Source organism: Macrotis lagotis, chromosome 2, assembly GCF_037893015.1.
Source record: "Macrotis lagotis isolate mMagLag1 chromosome 2, bilby.v1.9.chrom.fasta, whole genome shotgun sequence".
NCBI classification, from domain to species: Eukaryota; Metazoa; Chordata; class Mammalia; order Peramelemorphia; family Peramelidae; genus Macrotis; species Macrotis lagotis.
In genome coordinates this window covers 308,708,761-308,729,091 of record NC_133659.1, presented here as the reverse complement: position 1 = coordinate 308,729,091, position 20,331 = coordinate 308,708,761, and the positions used below count along the sequence as shown (strand labels likewise).

Here is a 20,331-nt window from a genome sequence, read left to right as displayed (position 1 = left end):
CACTTAACCCCATTGCCTTGCAAAAAAAAAAAACCTAAAAAAATCTGAGTTCAGACACTTTCTAGCTATAGGACTCTGGGCAATTCATCTAATCCTGTTTGACTCAGTTTCCTCATCTACAAAATGAGTTGGAGAAAGAAATAACATACCACTAAAATATTTTTGCCAAGAAAACTTCACATGGAGTCATAAAGAGTCTGAAACTGGGGCAGCTAAGTGATACAGAGGATAGAGCACCAGCCTGGAGGCAGGAGGACCTGAGTTCAAATCCAATCTCAGACAATAGTTGCCTATCCCTGTGAGCTTGGCCAAGTCACTTTAAAACCCCACTGATGTAAAATAAAAAAAAAAAGAGTCTGAAACATTTGAGCAATATTTAGAATAAAAGGCAAATAATACCTCAATAGACCTGTGGAGCCTCAATTACTGTATTCTGTTCTAATTCAAAGATGTCCATAATAATAAATTTGTATCATCAGGAAAAGGGAATACTAAGTCACTATTCTTTTTGAAAAATTGCATAATTCATTCTCCTTTTTAAAATTTATGTTATTTTTTCATACTTAGTTGTATTTATTTTTTCTAATTACATGAAACGATAGACTTCAAAATTCATTTTTATAAAATTTTGAGATCCAGATTTTTCTCCTTTCCTCCTCCCCACCCCCAATTTACCAAGACACCTAGCAACATGATTTAGGCTATACATGCACAATCTCATTAACCATATTTCCACCTTGGTCATATTGTGAAAGAAGAATCAGAACAAGAAAGAAGAAAAAAAGCAAAAAAAGAGGGGGTAGTATGCTTTGGTCTGCAGTCAGACTCCAGAGTGCTTACTCTGGATGTCTTTCATAATTGATCATCACCCAACATTGTTGTTATTGTTGTTACTTCTGGTTCTGCTCATTTCACTCACTATCAGTTCATATAAGTCTTGCCAGGTTTTTTCCTGAAATCTGCCTGCTCATCATTTTTTAGAGCACAATAGAAATCCATTTTAATAGTATTCACACACCACAACATGATCAGTCATTCTCCAATCAATAAGCATCACCCTCAGTTTCCAATTCTTTGCCACCACCATAAAAACTGCCACAAATATTTTATGTACATGTGAATCCTTTTCCCTTTTTTTTAATGATCTCTTTGGGACACAGACCTATTAGTGGCATTGCTGGATCAAAGGGGATGCACAGTTTTATAGACCTTTGGACAAAGTTCCAATTTGTTCTCCTGGATCAGTTTAACGTCTTCCCCAATAAAGATTAGTATTCTAATTTCCCCACTTCTTCTCCAACATTTATCACATTCCTTTTCTCTCATATTAGCCAATCTGATAGGTGTGAGGTGGTACCTCAGAATTGCTTTTTTTACATGTCTAATCAGTAGTGATTTAGAGCAATTTTTAATGTGATTATAAAATGACTGTATTTTCTTCATTTGAAAACTGCCCATTGAAATCCTTTGACAATTTATCAATTGCAAAATGACTTATATTCTGATAGTCTTTTTATATTCTTATAAACTTGATTCAGTTCTCCCCATATTTGAGAAATAAGGTCTTTGTCAGAAACACTGTAAAATTTGTTTTCCAGATTTTTGGCTTTCCTTTTAATCTTGGTTGCATTGGTTTTGTTTACACAAAACCTTTTTAATTTAATGTAATAAAAATTAGCCATATTATATTGCATAATGCTCTCTATCTCTTGTTTAATCATGAATTCTTTCCTTCTCCAAAGATCTGATAAGTAAACTATCCATTGCTCTCCTAATTTGCCTGATCTAGTCCCTCCTGTTGGGAGGGGGTTACGAGGCTCACAATTTATGTTTTGCAATGGGTTTGGAGGACTCGTAGCTAACCTATTGTGTCCCTCACTGGACAGCTGGTGTCAGACCTAGAGGCCTTGGTTGCCAATCTGAGCTGTGGCTAAGGTCCTCTGGTGGCTTGCCGGGGTAGCAGCTGTGCTGGGATGGGTTCCCCCTTTACAGAAGTGAAACAAGTGAGTGAAGCCCTTCTAAATTATTTTAAGCTGGAAATTTTCTTTATTTCCTTTGTATATTGGTTCTATTACTCTAGAATTCATTTAGAGGTCTGATTGAACCTTGTTTCTGAGAAAGAGGGACTGGCAACTTCCTGACTTCTCTTTGCTATCTTGCCTCTATCTCCTTAAAAATAATCCACAATCCATTTAATTAGTTTCCTCATCTGTAAAATGATCTAGAAAAGCAAATGACAAAGCACTTCAGTGTCTTTGACAGGGATACCCAGAAAAGGGATCACAAAGAGTCAAACGCAACTGAAATGACTAAACAATTAGTTGTTATTTTTATTTCTATTCAGGCAGGCTATTTTTAAAAACTATATTTCAAAAGTGTGTTGCCAAGAGGGTAGAAAAGATAAGGGCAGAAAAGATTAGATTCAATTAATACTTCATTCAACATTGAGAATACCCTTGCTATTATTCTCTCCATATTTTTAAATGGATATTAAGAAATTGGAGATGGTATGGGAAAGATGTCCAAAATGATTAAAGAAAAAGAGGAAAAAAGTTCTCTTTTGAAGGATTAAAATTGTTTGAGCCTGTTTATCCTAGAAGACAGAAATTTAAGGTGTGGGTGGACAGTGATTGGTCTGTTTCTATCTCTGAAGCATAGCAAGAGGAAATAGAGTTAGAGTTCAGCAGAAAAGTTTTTTCTTGGCCCTATGGGATTTGACTGTGAGGGAGAACAAACACAATAAGTTTATATAGTGAGCTTTGGGAATTTCCATTCTTGGAGGCCTTCTAAAAACAAATACATTTGTTAAGAAACCTAGGCCTGGGTAGCTATGTAGCACAGTGGATAGAGCATTGGCCCTGGAGTCAGGATGACCTGAGTTCAAATTTGGCTACAGACACTTTTTTATTGTCTAGCTGTGTGAACTTAGGCAAGTCACTTAACCCCATTGCCTTAAAAAATAAAAAAAAAATTAAAGAAGCCTAGCGACCTGGGCAGCTAGGTAGCACAGTGGATAGAACACTGGTTCTGGAGTCAGGAGGACCTGATTTCAAATCCGATCTCAGACATTTAATAATTACCTAGCTGTGTGACCTTGGGTAATAAATTTTAAAATAAATTAAAAAAAAAGAAACCTAGGGGCCAAAGATATCAACAAAAGAGAAAAGGCCTTATTTGTATGTAAAATATTTATGGCAGCTCTTTTTGTGATGGTTAAGAACTGGAAACTGAAGAGATGCTCATTGATTAGAGCCCAGCTAAACAAGATGCAGTATGTGATTGGGTTGGCCTATTATTATAGTATAAGAAAAGAAAAGCAGGTTGATTTCGGAAAATCAGAAAGAATCACATTTAAATATGAAGTGAGCTGAACCAGGAGAACATTGTATACAATAACAGGGATATTATATGATGAAGAACTAAAACTGACAGCCATTCTCAGCAATACAATGATTCAAGTCAATCCCAAAGAATGAATAATGAAGCGTACACTCTGCCAAGAGAAGAAGACTTGATATTATCTGAATTCATATTGAAGTATAATATTTTCACTTTTTTATTCTAATATTCTTGTTCAAAATAAATAATCTGAAAAATGTTTTTTATGATTGCATAGATAGATAGATAGATAGATAGATAGATAGATAGATAGATAGATAGATAGATATGACCTATAGCTAGCTCCTTACTTCTCAGGGATGAAAGAGGGTAGAGAGGGATAGCATTCAGAACTCATTTTTTTAAAATGCTAAAAATTATTTTAACATGAAACTGGGGGAAATAAAGTATTATATTTTTTTAAAAAACTTTAGGGGCCTCAACTGATAGAATGTAGGACTTGGAGATGGGAAGATGTTCATTCAAATGCAATTAAAGACACTTAATAAATCTGTGACCCTGGACGAGTCATTTACCCACCATGTGCCTAAGTTTCCTCACCTTTAAAATGAAAAATAAGAATTGATGATTTCTCAGGTCTCTTTGAGCTGTTCTTCTTTCATCTTAATATTCTCTTTAGGGGGAATAGAAGCAATATGTCAGTTATATGGGTATGTTTTTGAATCCATTTTCAACAGAGTTGAAGGCTAAATAATGCAAAGAGATGAGAAGTAAGTTTAAGAAAACTCTTCAGGACATTATTATTTTTTCTCTTCTTCTCTAGATATGGGAAATGATTGCAAGATACTGATATGAGCTTGGTTTTATGCTAAAGAAAACAAAGGCAAATCCACGGGTTTCATGGGATCTTAGAGGCTATCTATTCCAAAAGCTTCATTTTACAAATGAAGAAACCATGGTCTAGCAAGGGGGGAATATGGTTTGCCCAATTAGCATTAGAATTAAGATTTGATAGTGGCTATTTTACTAAAGTCAGTTGTATTTCAAATATAACGCCTTTGATGCTTTCAAAAACTGAAAAATATAAATACCGTAATAATTTAATTCAAATTAGGGGGAAAACCATTAAAATAGTTTTTTTTTTCTATTAAAGAGGACTAAAGTTATGATGAATGAAATAAATGATTGAATGAAGGGAATGAAAAAAAAGCCTTTTAATGGGCCAAGGATATGCCAGCAGAGTGTAAAACAATGTCCTTCCCAAAATGTGGTATACTAAATTGAAAATAGTATTCTAAAGGTACCTGACCAGGGTGCAATACAAAAATACTAAAATTTCCTTATTTCTAGAATTATTTTCATTTTAATGCAATCTAAGATTTCATATACAAAAATATTTCATTTGTATTCTCTGCTGTAGCATACTGTTGATTTAGCTTGTGATCCACTAAGACCCCTAGATCTTAAAAAGAGACAAACATAATGTTCCCCAATAAAATGACCTCTGTTCTCTCTCATCTCACTTTTGTGAACCCCAGTGTGGCCCCTACATATTTATCTTTATTGATTTTTATTCATTCCAGTCAAATATAACTTATCTTGCAAGATCACTTAAAATCTTAACTCTGCTACACGATTTGCTAGTATTTCTCTCCCAACTTTGCATGGTCTGAAATTCTGATAAGCATTCTGTTTATGCCTTTAGCCATGCCATTAACCAAAAAGTTGAAAAACCGAGATAAGAAGGCAACCATAATTATCTGTGATGTTCCACTCTAAATCTTTTTCTAAGTGCTGTTGGAAGGGAGGTTTGAAAGGAATAAATATTTCAGTAGTTAATTACTTTTTAAGTTCCAGACACCATACAACATATAATTTAAAAATCTTCCCAATTCTGGGAGGGAGGTGCTATTATTATCTTCATTTTAGAAATGGGGAAACAGAGGCAGATAGAGATTAAGTGACTAACACAGGGTCACACAATTAGTAGATGTCTGAAGCCCAAGTCTTCCTGACTCCACAACCAGAGCTCAGTTCCCTTGAACTCAAACTGGATCATTGATAAATTGTCCTTTCTCCCCCCCATAACATAGAACTCTTTCCTTACTTAATTTGTGTCACTCCTCTCCCCCCGACCCAGTGCTATCCTATAGCTCAGATATGTTTGAGACTGATACCTATTTATTTTCAATGAACCTTGTGAATCTTTGCAGCCCTTCCTCACCAAGTCACAGTTTAACCCCTTACTGGCAACAGCTACTCAGTTGACAAATCTCTACTTCTAAAAATTCATAACAGTTCATGTTTCTCTCATTAGTGCGTTTGTCTAAATTCACCTACTAAGTTAGAAGACCCTTGAAATAGCAAGAAGTGCCTAATTCACTTTTGTTCTCTCTGTGGTGTTTAGGAAGATATCTTGTACATTTTTTAAAAAATACATACTTATGAATTAATTAGCATTGGGTGAGGGTATTACTGAGGATACATTTCAGCAATTAAACAATAATTTTCATTGTTAGAGTTACCAAGGAATAATAAAAATGCTTGATGACATGCTCAAGGTCATTAGTATATTTAGAAGCAGGACTTGAACCCTGGTCATAGCTAAGCTTTAGGAAAATTATTTCAACATCATTGTACAGAATGATTGATTCCAGTTGTGGAAAAACTTGAAACAAAGACAACTAAAAGATTATTGATCTGTGATTTCATTGATATAGGAAACATGGGAAGAAGGAAATTCTATTTATTCATACAAGCTTGCACCCTCTCATTCTAATAGAAGTTACTTTTTTTTTAGATTTTTCAAGGCAATAGAGTTAAGTGGCTTGCCCAAGGCCACGTGGCTAGGTAATTATTAAGTGTCTGAGGTCGGGTTCACTGCGCCACCTAGCCGCCCCAAAGAGATTTTTTTTTTTTTAGGTTTTTGCAAGGGAAATGGGATTAAGTGGTTTGCCCAAGGCAACACAGCTAGGTAATTATTAAGTGTCTGAGATTAGATTTGAACCCAGGTACTCCTGACTACAAGGGCCGGTGCTTTATCCACAGCACCACCTAACTGCCCTCTAATAGAAGTTACAATGAATGTTCTTCTAGTCCTTGAAATATGTAAAGATATTCCCTGCCTCATGCCAGGCCAAATAATCAGCATGGGAACCCTGATTCTTGTCACATAAAACTAAAGGACTGATATTATGTGATGACATAGATTGCTTAAACTAAACCGGTTATGAATCCAGAAAACAAATTACTCTATGGTTGTTGAATGGAGACTCAGATTCCACAATAAATTCTGAGTATAAACCCAAAGTATACCTTTAATCTTCAACTGAGCAGCCTTCTCAGAAGAGAGCTATACCTAAAGGGAACTCTATAAAAGCAACAAGACTCCACATATAAGGGGCTATGAGGTATCTCTCTGTCTCATTTAGTTTTTTTAACATATGTGAATCACCACTTTTGTATTTTAACCTTGACCTCACTTCAAAGAGAGAATACATATCTGATTTGAAGGGGATGTTTTATATAAACTATATTTATAGTAAATAATTTTTATTAAATTTCTTTTCTTTTTTTATTTATTTAAGGTAATAGGGTTAAGTGACTTGCCCAAGGTCAAATAGCTAGACCATTATTAGGTGTCTGAGGTCAAATTTGAACTCAGGTCCTCCTGACTCCAGGACTGGTGCCCTATCTGCTGCACCACATAGCTACCCCTTAAATCCCTTTTCTGAAGTTAATATTGTCGATCATTGATTATTGATAGGGAGCACACTGGTGGGGGATCAAAAGCAACTTGATTAGAAAATCTAACCTTTCATGGCTAACCTTAGAGACATGAAACTACCTAGTATCTGCACTCATATTCTTATAGAAGTGAAAGAGAGGTGATTTGTCCATATTCACACAAACCAAGTCAAAAGTTGAAATGTCATTTCCATTAAAAAGCCTATCCCTTTCTTCTGCAATGTTATCTTTGGGATAATCTTGAATTTTTCCTATCTATATCTTAATTGTACATAGTTGTCTGTATGTCATGTCCCCTATTAGACTGGGAGCTGCTTGAGAGAAGGGATGAACTTGCAATTACATGAACAGCAAAGATTCAAACCCAGGTCCCCTGACTCTAAATTTAGTCTGTTTAGTTTATACACTAGCATCAGCATTATATGAAAGGGCATCTCCCTTGATTTATCCCTTTATTTACATATAAACTTCAAGTTTATTGAATTCATAAAACAACCACCAAAAAATCAGGATGTATATTGAAGACCACATCAAACAGTCATGACATAATCTTCTGTTATTTGGGGGAAGTGAACTAACTTTAGAACCTGAGGATTTGATTCAAGTTGGACTTTTCCAGCTGACCTGGAAAATCATTGGCAAATTACTTTATCTCTCAGTGATATTTTAAATGTATTAGGTTATACTGATATAGACTTAGAATACTGTATCACTGTATATTATTATTGTTAATAATCACTAATATTTACATATTGAGATGTCTAATAAATTCAAGGTACTTAAACACTTCTAGTTATTAATATTTAAGAAGAAAATCTTTGATCTTGGACATGTTTCTTGGTATTTTAAAATTTTATGGTCTATAGTCATAATAATAAAAAACAATTCCTAAAGACCATCCATTTAGAAATAAAAGCTATACTATAATTGTCAGTCTTGTACTTTATTTATGGAAAGCAAACTTCAAATCTCAAATGAAATATTTATATTTTGATATTATCTCTGTTTTTTTTGAATAGTGCATATTAGACAACTCATCCTTATATCATCAAGCAAATTTTTGGTAAAGTTTTAACAATTCTTGATATTCCTAGATTTTGGTCATATACATTATAATTAATTAAATTAAATCTTAATTAATTTTGCTGATTATGTATAGAAATTCCAAAAGAAAAACAACCGTAGCTAAATATTTATGGCATGTAAGAAGTTGCCCAACTGTTATTTGAAGAAGTTTAAGAAATATATTGTTAAGCAAGATGGAGGGGAGGAATTGTAAAACTCAAATAATATCTTTAAAAAAATTAATTAAAAAACTAAAGTCAGTGAAAAACCAAAAAAATAAATAAAAATAAAAAATAAAAAGAAATATATTTTTATTTTTATTGTTTAATTTATTATAGGTTCTATCTAAAATAAAAACCTGTTTCATTTCTAAACTTTAAGTGCCATACTGGAAACTAGGGATCTTAACAAAATATTTCTAAAAGACCTCAAAAACTATTAAATACTGACTGTCTTATTTAGCCCTAGAGAAGATAACTAATTCAGTGGGTTTTAAAGATTTGGGAAGCTCTTCTCAGGTTTAGCTTTCCCAAACAACAAATTGAGTGTTACAACTTTCACCTCCCACAGACCCAAAATTCACTTCCATTGGTCAAGGGCAAATACCACTGGCTCTGTATCCTCAGTCGCTTCATGCCATTTCAGAGAGACAGAGCCAAAGGTAAGTTTTTGAACTTGCTTTACTCTTTGGTTAGTGACTTAGTTGTGTATGTGTGTGTGGGTGTGTGTGTGTGTGTATGTGTTTTCTTTATTCACTAAGATGACAACATTCTTCATTCTATTTATTTTCAAATACCATGAACCTCACTGGTCAATTGATGTAGTTTAATATTATTAATGAATTTATATTTTTCTTGGATATTTCTAAAGGCATGACTTTGCATAGAAATATACACATTTATGTATATATATATATATATATATATATATATATATATATACACACATAAAATGCATGGCAAAGTATTTCTACCAGATGCCAGTATTAGTAGAGTAGGTTCCAATATATCCTAGATGAAACCACTATCCAGGCTTATGCCATATTATTTGCAGACATTGAAAGCAGTGACTGATGCTTATTGATTAGAGAATTGCTAACGAGTGGGGTAGAAGAGAGGGAACAATATAGAATATAAATTGAGACACAGGATTTTTTTGCGTGTATTGTTGGGTTTTAGATTTTTTAACTGATGAAGCACCATGGTGCTCTGAGAATTCTTTTCCTGAGCCCTATGCATTCTAAAAACTTGAAATGCTTTTAAAAATTTAGAGCAAATATACTAGAAATTTCTTAGAGAATAATATAATTACAAATTTTCAATTATAAGGAGAAAATAATTATTAGAAATATTGAAAGATTTTTTTTTTTTGAAAAACAGCACTAAAAACAAATTGAGATGGGTGGGGGACGTTGGTCCTTAGCAGATTTCTAAAGAGTTACACACAATACCTTATTGTTGAACCTCTTAGGAAGTGAGCCAAAGTCCAAGCCAATCCTGAACTGAAGCCATGTGTATGCTTGACAGGAACATAGAATATAAAATATAAACAAGCCCCCCACCCTTTTAAAAATACTAGTTAGGGGATATTTTCACTAGTTAATAAAACTGTTCACCTGATATTTACAGACTATGTATTTGGAGTCAGGAGTAAAGTAAAACAATGGTGGAATGGCTCCCATTTTAATATGGTAGACTATATTTTTAAAGAATTTCAAAAAAGAGAATTTGCAAATGAAGCCATGCTGCTCTAATGAGACTTCATGTGCAAACTTCAAATCCAACTTGGGAATCAATGTATTCAACTAACACCTCTTGTAAAGGAAAAGGAAACAGATTCTTGGTTTATCCAGCAAGAGAAAAAAAATGTTTGTTTGAAGAAAGCATAGGAGAGTTGAAAAATGAGCCCCTTGTACTGCTCTTCATTCCCAGAGGAATTTTATATCCCTCTGCATAAAACAACTTCATAAAGACCTTCTTTCAAGGCCAACTGAGGATCAGTATATCTGTCTGTGCATTCAAGCTTGGAAAGTACCTTGACTCATTGATTCCATTTTATGTGTATGTGTATGTCCATAAACTGCCACAGGCAATGTTTATTTTAAATTCAATTGAGAAAATAATGAATTAAAATACATATTATTGAAACCATTTAGAAGGATACTACTCTGATTATCATTTACATAAATGATCTTCAATCTGGGATATGTTACGAAACATGATATAATTGCCTCTGATGGGTTCTGAACATTGGATCCTTGAGAAGGGAAATTCAATATTTTGTATCATATTGATGCTCAACAAATAAATGTATATATATTTATGTACCATTTATATATATATATATATATATATACATATATATATATATATATATATATATATCTGTCTCTGCCTACCTCTGTTTACACACACATTATAGACATAATTATAGATATATCTTTTTGCATTCGGAAAGATTATCCCAAATACAGAATTTCAAATATCAACTATTTTCTTTATGAAAAAAACAGCAGGGTCCTAAAATAGGCAAAATGATAAGATAGTGAATAGCCAAACAATATATATACAGTAATATTTATAATGATACAGTGCTTTGTTTAGTAGAGGGGATTTATTTTTGAAATGTTAGTCCTAATCTCGTGCTTTTTCATGCGAATATTGCCAGATAGGATCTTTGGAAATGTGTGCTACCTTTTTATTGTGAGATGGAAAAATGCAAACCTTGGATCTCTCTCAAAGTTCAAATAGAGCTCTGCATTCCAAAGCCAAAAAGCATAATGGTTTTCTCTCTTTACCCTTGATATGCTTAAGAAAATTTTCCAATCTATTTCCTAAAAAAATAGGTCAGTGAAAAGTGTGCTCAGAGGACCTGAGTTTCAATTCTGTATTTATCATTAGTTGCTTGAATGACCTTGGGCAACTCACTTGACGTTTCTGAGTCTTAGTTTCTCCATCTGTAAAAGGAGGTAGTTTGCATGAAATGACTTCTAGGGTCACTTCTGGTTCTTTTTAATTCTATGACTTACTGATGCTAAATTATATAAAAGTATGAATTATAGTCATGAAGCTAAATATCGTTATAAAACTGCCTTTGACAAAGTCATAATATTTAAGTTCCTGATTTCCTCATCTCTGAAACAGGGGCAGTTTTAGTTTCTTTCATAAAAACATCCTGGTTTTTCTGAGATGTTTGTAGATTAGCCTATGGTTGTGAGAGATCATTGTGCCATAAAGAGAATATTAATGTTGAAATTAGGAAAACCTAAACTCAAATCCTCCCTCTGATACTTGATAGCTATTTGTCACTTAATTTCTGGAGCCTCTAATTCCTACTTTCTAAAATGAGGGGATTGAACTCAGTGGATTTTAAGGTACATTTTGACCCTAAAGTTAGGATTCCTTCCTCCTATTTTTGGGGGGGGGGGGTGGGGGGAGAGAGTACTCATGGTTAAGAACCTTGCCCAGTATCACCTTAATGAGGCTGGATTTGAACTCAGGCCCCCCTGAGTGCTCTATGCACTCTAATCCTAGGATACTTAGGCTTCCTGTATCTGTTTTCTGTAAAGTGAGCACTTTAGACTCAATTGCTGCTAAAGTTTTTTTTTTCAATTTTGAAATGAGGATTCTCCGATACTGAATTCGTTAAACTACCTTTGCCTCAATTTCCACATGTGTAAAATGAGGAAATTGGATTTGTTGATCTCTAAGATTTTTGTCAATGAAGTTCCTAATGATGCAAAGCTCATGATGGTGAGCTAACTAGTTTGGTAAAAGGAATAACTGCCCCCCCCCAACAAACACACACACACAATGGTTTGGAATAATATGACCATTTTAATATTTGGAAATTCAATTAAAAAAAATTTATTTACATGACAAAATACTTTTGCAATTAAAACCTTACGTTCAATTTTTAAATAATGGGGAAAATGGAAGAAATGCACCTATCAGCTAGCAATCTAAGGAATTCAGAGCGGTTAGGAAAAACTTCCTAAGAACAAGAGCTCTCTCCCCAAAGTGAAAGAGCAGCCTTAGGAACTATTGGGTCCTCCATAATAATAAATCGTTGAGCAGAAGTTAATCCAACACTTCAGGTGTTTCTTGATTATTACGAAAGACATTCTATCTCTCAATATTTTTAATAAATAGATCTCCATTCTTTGGATGATTCTCTCCTCTTCTTCCTCTTTTTAGTTATAGGTCTCAACTCAAATGCCCCCTTGTATAAGAGGAGCATTTCTCGTTCCTCAAAAATTAATTTGCACTTTTAGTGTCCTCATGTCTGGAATGTATTGCCTCTTCAGCAGTGGCTTGTAGAATTTCTCCTGCGATGCAAACCACAGTCTACATATAGATTTTTCCTGATCCCCCCTAAATGTTGTGTCCTTCTTTCTGAATCACTTTGTATTTAGCCACTTTGAGAGTCTTCCTTATATATTTATTTGGAATCTCTCTCATATATATATATATATATATATATATATATATATATATATATATATATATATGTATATATTCCCTACATTTAGGATACATGAAGGGATATACAGGACATCTACCCAAGATTTTAATTCAATAGCCTAGAAAAAATGACTATCAAATAAGAGATTCTTATTAAATAATCATTCATTGATGATTTCTTACAATGTCTATACAATAAATTTATCTGTTTAGTGTGATGTTTCCACCCACCCTTCCCATCCCTACAGACACACGCATGTACACACACACACACACACACACACACACACAAACACATATATATACCTTCCCAGATGTAAGTATCATTTTTTTTTTTGCTTTTTATCCTATTTCTACCATAATATCTGGGGCTTAATAAGTAATAATATTAACAATAAGCTAGAATTTCTCAGATTAAAATACACAGTTTCCTCATTGATGTACATAGTGGTTCTGAAATTGTTAAACATCACTTCTATCAGCATTGAACTAGGTATAGAAGTTGAAGTCGCCATTGTGGATGCCTAAATATATTGTTGTTCACTCATTTCATTCTTGTCCAACTCTTTTTGATTCTGTTTGAAATTTTATCTGGGTTTTTTTGGCAAGGCAATGGGGTTAAGTGACTTGCCCAAGGCCACACAACTAGGTAATTATTAAGTGTCTGTGTCCAGATTTGAACTCAAGTCCTCCTGACTCCAGGGCTGGTGCTCTATCCACTGTACCACCTAGCCACTTCTATTTGTGATTTTTCTTAACAGTGATACTGGAATGATTAGTCATTTCTTTCAGTTCATTTTACAGATGAGGAGACTGAGGCAATATGGTTAAGTGACTTGTCCAAGGTCATAGAGCTAATAAGTGCATGGGGTCAGATTTGACCTTGGGAAGACAGTGTACCTGAACTCAAGCATAACATTCTATCCACCATGCCACCTAGCTCTCCCATTTTACAAATGAGTAAAAATTCAAGTCATCAGATATTAAGTGACTTGCCCAGGGTCAAGAAGCAAGTGTCTGAAACTGGATTTGAACCCAGGTCTTACTACCTCCAGATGGAGTATTCCATATGCACCATGCTAGCTATTTAACCAATGCAAGGGGAATGGAATGAATTCATACTTCATCTAAGAATCAGACTAGAAAACTTTAACAAGATCTTTTACAATATTTATAATTCTGTGACTCTTTAGTGTTCAAATATCTAGTAGCAAAGATACTCTGAAAAAATTATTTTTCCTATTCAAACCAATGCAATAAGCATTTATTGGAGAACTATGAGATGGAAGAAATTCTATTTGGTCTTAGGAATACAAAAACAAAGACAGACCCTGCCCTTCTTGTGTTTATAAATTGTTAAGGGATACATTCAAGAAACAAAAAAATGAAAGAATGAATGAATAAATAAATAAAGTCAATGAGTGAAGGGACAAATAAACAGATAAGTAAAAGAGGAAGATATAAATAGAGAATTTAAATAGATGAATAAATAAATGAACAAATGAATAATAAATAAGTATTTGGGTAAATAAGTGAATTAGTAAATAAACAAAAAGAAACTTCTGAACCCCTGTGGCTAGGGAGATCAGGAAAAGCTTCCTGTAGGAGGTGACAACTGAGCTACACACCTTGAAGGAATATAAGAACTCTGATAGAACTGAAGGAGTGCAATTCTAGGCATGAGGCACGACTTGTACAAAGTCATGGAGGCGAGAAATTACCCCACTAAAGATGGTATTCATATTATTAAGTATCAGTGTATAGAATATTAGCTCAAGATATTTAGCTTTGTCCTTATTTTGAAGTCCAGATATTTCACAATTTATTTTCAACTATGTTTTGATGTATATTATTCATTTTTTAGGTTTGAAGAATGAAAACCTTAGCAAGAATTTTACTGGGACTTTTGGTCTTCGATGCTGCCTTGGCTGCTCCTACTCTGGAAACCATAAACTATGATTCTGAAACCTATGATGCGACATTGGAGGACATGGATAATTTCTATAACTATGAAAACCTTCGTATTGATCATTCTGAGGTAATTGCGTACTCTTTCAATATAAATCATTTTAAGGTACTTCTAGGTAGTTAACTAACAAGCTCAGATGAGTTAACCTAAAATTTTGGATTAACCACTATTTATGGATATTCTCTTCATATTAAGATTCTTTGGTTTTACTATGTTCTCTTTGTATTAGAATAACACAAAGCAGGGGTGTGCTGGTAAATATTTAACAACCAGATCTCAAAAAAAGAGAGACAAATGTACACAAGGCATACTTTTAAGTTCAGTCGGAATTATTAAAATCTTTCTCATTATTTTCTCAAATCTAGACAATCAGAAAACAAATAAAACAAATCAGGATTTGCAGTATTGATTAATGGTTAATTACTGATGTTGAATATTTAATTTTTGGTTCTCCTGAGCTTGTTCTGGTTGACTCCTGCTCATCCCTGGACCTCAAGGTTCATCTACTTCCAACTGCATTGTTTTAGTGAAATAGAGATCTAGAGAGAAGTGCTTAGTCTAAAGTCACACAGTTACAATTCATTCACTTGCTTTTTTCCCAAGCTTTTCTTCATTAGGCAGGTGAATGCCATCTTTTGTGCCTCTATATTTTTAACCAAACCACCAAATTCTGTTTCTAACTGGAACAGAGATTAAGTCTGAAGTTTTCAGGGCCAAGTAACTTGAATGGAAGAGGGAGAAAATATGTGGAGTCAAACAGTAGAAGTGGGGTGGGGGAGAAGAGGGGAATGAGAGAAGATGTGATGAGAACAAGCAGATGCCAGAAAAAATACTGGTGGTTTGATGCATTAGAGACTACCTCAAAGAATTAATATACTCTAATTTAGACAGCAAGGTCAATAGAACATTATATAATTGAGATACAGTCATTTAAAAATGACTGGATGCCTTTTTACGAAGCTAAAAGACAGCAATTTCTCTGAATACAATTACTCAAGTAGAAGGATATGTAACTCAAATAAATATACATATAAATATAAATATTATATAGGTATATGATGTATATGTTATGTATATATCTTTCATAAGAATAAATTATGTGCAATTCCAAAGCCAAATAATTTTTGTTTCTTTTTCTGGTTGTTTTTTAGTCATTTTCAGTCATGTCTGACTTTTGTGATCCAATTTGAAGTTTACTTGCAGAAATAATGGAGTAGTTTGCCATTTCTTTCTCCAGCTCATTTGACAGATAAAGAAACTGAGGCAAACAGGGTTAAGTGACTTGCCCAGGGTCACATAACTAGGAAGGGTCTGAGACTAGATTTGAATTCAGGAAGATGAATCATATGACTCTAGGCTCAGCATTTTATATGCTATTCACTGCAATTACCTTCTTAGAGCAAAGTATATAGCACCACTTTCCTTGAGCAAAAATGCAAAGTATTATGTCCCCAATTTATTTTATTTTTTTATTTAATTAATTTATTTTGAATTTTACAATTTCCCCCAATCTCTCTTCCCTCCCCTCCACCCCCCACAGAAGGTGATCTGTTAGTCTTTACATTGTTTCCATGGTATGCATTGTTCTAAGTTGAATGTAATGAGAGAGAAAAATCATATCCTTAAGGGGAAAAAATGAAGTATAAAAGCAAAATTACATAATAAGATATTTTTTTAAATTAAAAGTAATAGTCTTTGGTCTTTGTTTAAACTCCACAACTCTTTCTCTGAATACAGATGGTATTCTCCATTGCACATATCCCAAAATTGTGCCTGATTGTTGCACTGATGGTATGAGCAAATCCATTAAGTTTGATCATCACCCCCATGTTGCTGTTGAAATGAGTCCCAATTTTATTAAGTAGAATTTTATAACTTTTAGGCAATCACACAGATGTTAATTTGGGTAATCTTATATTTATGTTCATTAAGGATCTAACAGATTTATGACCACAGTCACATCAGAATTCCTTCCATTGCTTGGCAACTTCCTAATTTCCTTTTCTTGCAATAATATAGGTATTATATAATGAGTGGTAGTATTGTCAGAGGAGAGAAGGGGACATACTCATGACCTATTTGAAAAGCAGATTCCATAGTAGAGAAAATTGGATATGGGGCTGGGAGGAAGAGTCAAGAATGCAAGTGTGGATGGCTGGTGGATATTAGTGCCCTTGTCAGTAAAAAAAAAAAAAAAAAATAGGTTAGGAAGACAGGCAGTCTTGTGGGGGAGATCATGAATTTTATCTTTAAATTTGTAGAATTAAAGAAGTTTATGGGACATGAAGTTCATCCTCTACCAGTATTGTGAGGAGAATCAAAACCAAAGGAGATAATTAGAATGGAAAATAATTGAGATATTAAATTTACTTAAAAGTTTCATGTTTGCATGGCCAAAAAAAAATTCTTGTCACCCATAAGTATACCAAGAGCATTTGCCTAGGATGACCATTGTTTTGTTTTGTTTTGTTTTAGTTTTTTTTTCAAGACAAATGGGGTTAAGTGGCTTGGCCAAGGCCACACAGCTAGGTAATTATTAAGTGTCTGAGACCAGATTTGAACTCAGGTACTCCTGACTCCAGGGCCGGTGCTCTATTCACTGTGCCACCTAGCAGCCAGCTAGCCTCCCCCTAGAATGACCATTGTTAAGCTCTGCCTATTTGCCATCCAGGAAGCAAGTGTCCTAGGCATGGTTGAGGTTGGTGTGGGAAGAATAGTTTTGCAAAATAACATGCCTCTAACTCCTGTTGAATCACAAATTATTTCCCTTCTCTAGACTTTACTTTGCTTATTTTTAAAATGAGAAGACTGGTAAATATATATGTGTGTGTGTGTGTGTGTGTGTGTGTGTGTGTGTGTGTGTGTATGATCCCTAAGATTTCACCTATCTTTTGAAAATTCTACATATTTCTCATTATATACAAAATAAATCAATATTGGAAAGGAAACAATATTTTTAAAATTATAATAAAATTATTATGTCATTTATTATCTTAATGTCCACTAAATTACTCATTGCTTTTAAAAATAAAATCACCTATTTAATTTAATTTTAAAAATCACCATTTGGAAGTTGTTATAAATATATTTTAAAATTAATGTAATAAGAGACTTCTTACTCTAAATTTTGGAGAGGTAACTTAAGTATGAAGTGCTGTTCTAAAGGACTTAATCATTAATGATTGAATTTAAATCACCAGCAGAAGATAATTTCTAGGGAATGCACGATTTTTTGGAGCTCCTTAAATTACCACACCTAGAGGATCTTACCAAAAGTCTAATCCCCCTTGATTTGAAAAAACAAACAAACAAAAAAATAAACTTTATGTAGCACATGCTATCCCAAATCCCATTTTGATTGTCCAGGCAGTTTCCAAAATCAATGTGATTCTCTCCTGGATGTACTAGAGGCCCTTGAGGACTTGGAGGAAGGGTTTGGGAGGTTTTCTAATACCACAGCTTATACCCAACTGGTGTATTCCAACCTACCCACTCCCATGTTTTTCAGTTGACATCAATTAATCAGCCAGACTTTGTGTTTTTTAGAAAAATATATCTCTAGGATGACTGGGAATAGCAAGAGTACAAAATAGCCTCTCCAAATTCTGAGACGTGCTTTTGCACAATATATATGGTGTCCATGGCAAAATATGCTCAAGTACATGCAACAAAGGGTTAATTTATTTATTCTAGTTGCTAGAAAGCCTTTTTCCCCCTCTCCAAATGACCCACATGGAGTTCTCCTTTGGTATGATGTAGCTTGTTTGTAGATCCCCTGGATAGTACTGAAGTTGCTTCTTCTCACTGTTTCTAATTTGTCCTTGATGATCAATGGGCATAGATGTTACAAGGATGATGTTAGCATGCCCATGAGAAGGTGGGATGGGGGCGATCAATTGATTCAATCAAGCTTCACTCCAATAGTCATATTTGGATTTGAAATTCTTGTAAAATTTGACATTCTTATTTCATAAAATACAGGTGACAATTTATAATCTGTGTTTCTTTTCCTTTGTTGCTTGATTTTCATTCCTATTTAGAGTACCCACTCATGGCATTTTTATAAAATGATTGCTCACATTACCATCATACTTCCCAATTTAGAGAATGGGCCTTTTCCCAAAATAATCCTGTGAGGTTGGTGTTATTATATTATTCCCATTTTTGAGATAAAAAACACTGAGTTTCAGAGAGATCATGGGAAGTGTTCTTAGTTAATAAGTGACAAAATATCAGTTCATGTTTCACACAGACAAACACATATTTCAAACATCTATCAAACATCTATCCCATTTCTGAGAAAACAATTCCAATTCATAGTCAACTGGTTGAGATATTAATTTCAAGCTACGGAATTCCCACCCACTATATCTATTCATTAGAGAGAAAAACATTCAGTCAGAAGAGAAGAATTGTGCAGATGGTATTTAATTACATTTTCCTACTTAATTTATTTTGCATGTTATTTTTCCTTAAAATTTTAGCTCTTTCATATTATTTATTAAAAGCAATTCATCTTGTGAAAAAAGCAAAAATGACTAAAAGCATTTTATAGAATGCTACCATGTTAAAGATGAGTGTTGATAAATAATAGTATGCTAATGATATAGCAGTCAATTATAAAATAAGGTGTAATAAAGTGATTCACAAAAACTTTTCTCATTTGGGTTCCCTAATGAGTCTATGAAATGTATTATTATGACCTCTATCTTATAGATGAAGAAAACAAGGCAGTGGGAAGTTGAGTGACTTGCCCCAGGTACATATGTTAATAGACTGAGGCAGAATTGGAACCCAGGTTTTCCTGACTTTAAGTATTATATTCTATCCAGTACACCACAGAGTCCAGAAGTTTGTATAAACATTCAATTAGCAGACAATTAATATATAGTTATTAAATGAATCTTATGGGACAGGCACTCTGCTATGTAGTGGGGATGCAAAAAAATATACATATAACAGTCATGACCTTTGAGAAACTTAACTTCTAATACTCTTTTAATTGATAGTACTAATTTATACATATATTATGAATAATATATTTAGTTTTAAATAAAAATAAATAATTTTTAAAATAAATTTTAATAAAAATAAATAATGTATATAATTATTTCAATGATCTGAGGGAGATAAGTGTTCCCATTTTATAGGTGTGGTAACTGAGGCATAGGGATATGAACTCAGATCTCCCTTGAATTCAAGTCTTGATTTATGCACTATGTCATCGAGATGCATCAATGTCAACTAATCTCAAATACTATTTAATGACTCTCCAGTTGTGATAATTGTCTTTTTAAAGTGTTTTTGTTTTTTTTCCTCCTAGCAGCACCCACCTTATTACTTTTTACTTTTATCCTAATAAGAGTTCAAATAATTTGATGCAGGAACTTCCTAAATGAGTGTCCTTGCCTGTTAGAATATTTCCTTAAAAGCTGGGACTGTATTGATTTTCTCATAATATACCCCAGCATTTTGAGCCTTAAGTGCTCAGTAAATGCTTTTGCAGTCACTTAATGATTCATATCAGTTGAAAGTTCTTAAATTATGTCTTTTTTAACTTTTCTGACAACCTGGTAAGACAGAGAATGCTGTTATTATTATTAATATTATCTACTGTTTCCATACAAGGAGAGAGGTGACTGACTTGTCCACAACTGGTAAATGGCAAGATTTAATTCAACAAATGTGCTTAAATTTTCTCCTACGTCCCAGACAATTTGCTTGGTGCTAGAGCTACTAAGAGAAAAG

The 20,331-nt window shown here is 33.6% G+C and overlaps 1 protein-coding gene across 2 annotated transcripts in view; it reads left to right on the top strand.

Moving 5' to 3' along the window:
• The first annotated feature begins 1,919 nt into the window (after nt 1-1,919).
• EPYC (epiphycan) overlaps nt 1,920-20,331 on the top strand; it is a 45,073-nt gene continuing 26,661 nt past the window's right edge. The window contains exons 1-2 of one of the 2 annotated variants that reach the window (XM_074220815.1): nt 1,920-2,003; nt 14,479-14,652. In XM_074220815.1, coding sequence (XP_074076916.1) covers nt 14,488-14,652 — 165 coding nt within the window. In that variant the 5' untranslated portion in view covers nt 1,920-2,003; nt 14,479-14,487. Of the gene's footprint in view, nt 2,004-8,748; nt 8,813-14,478; nt 14,653-20,331 lie in introns of those variants that run through there. The other variant, XM_074220814.1, reaches the window with a different exon arrangement.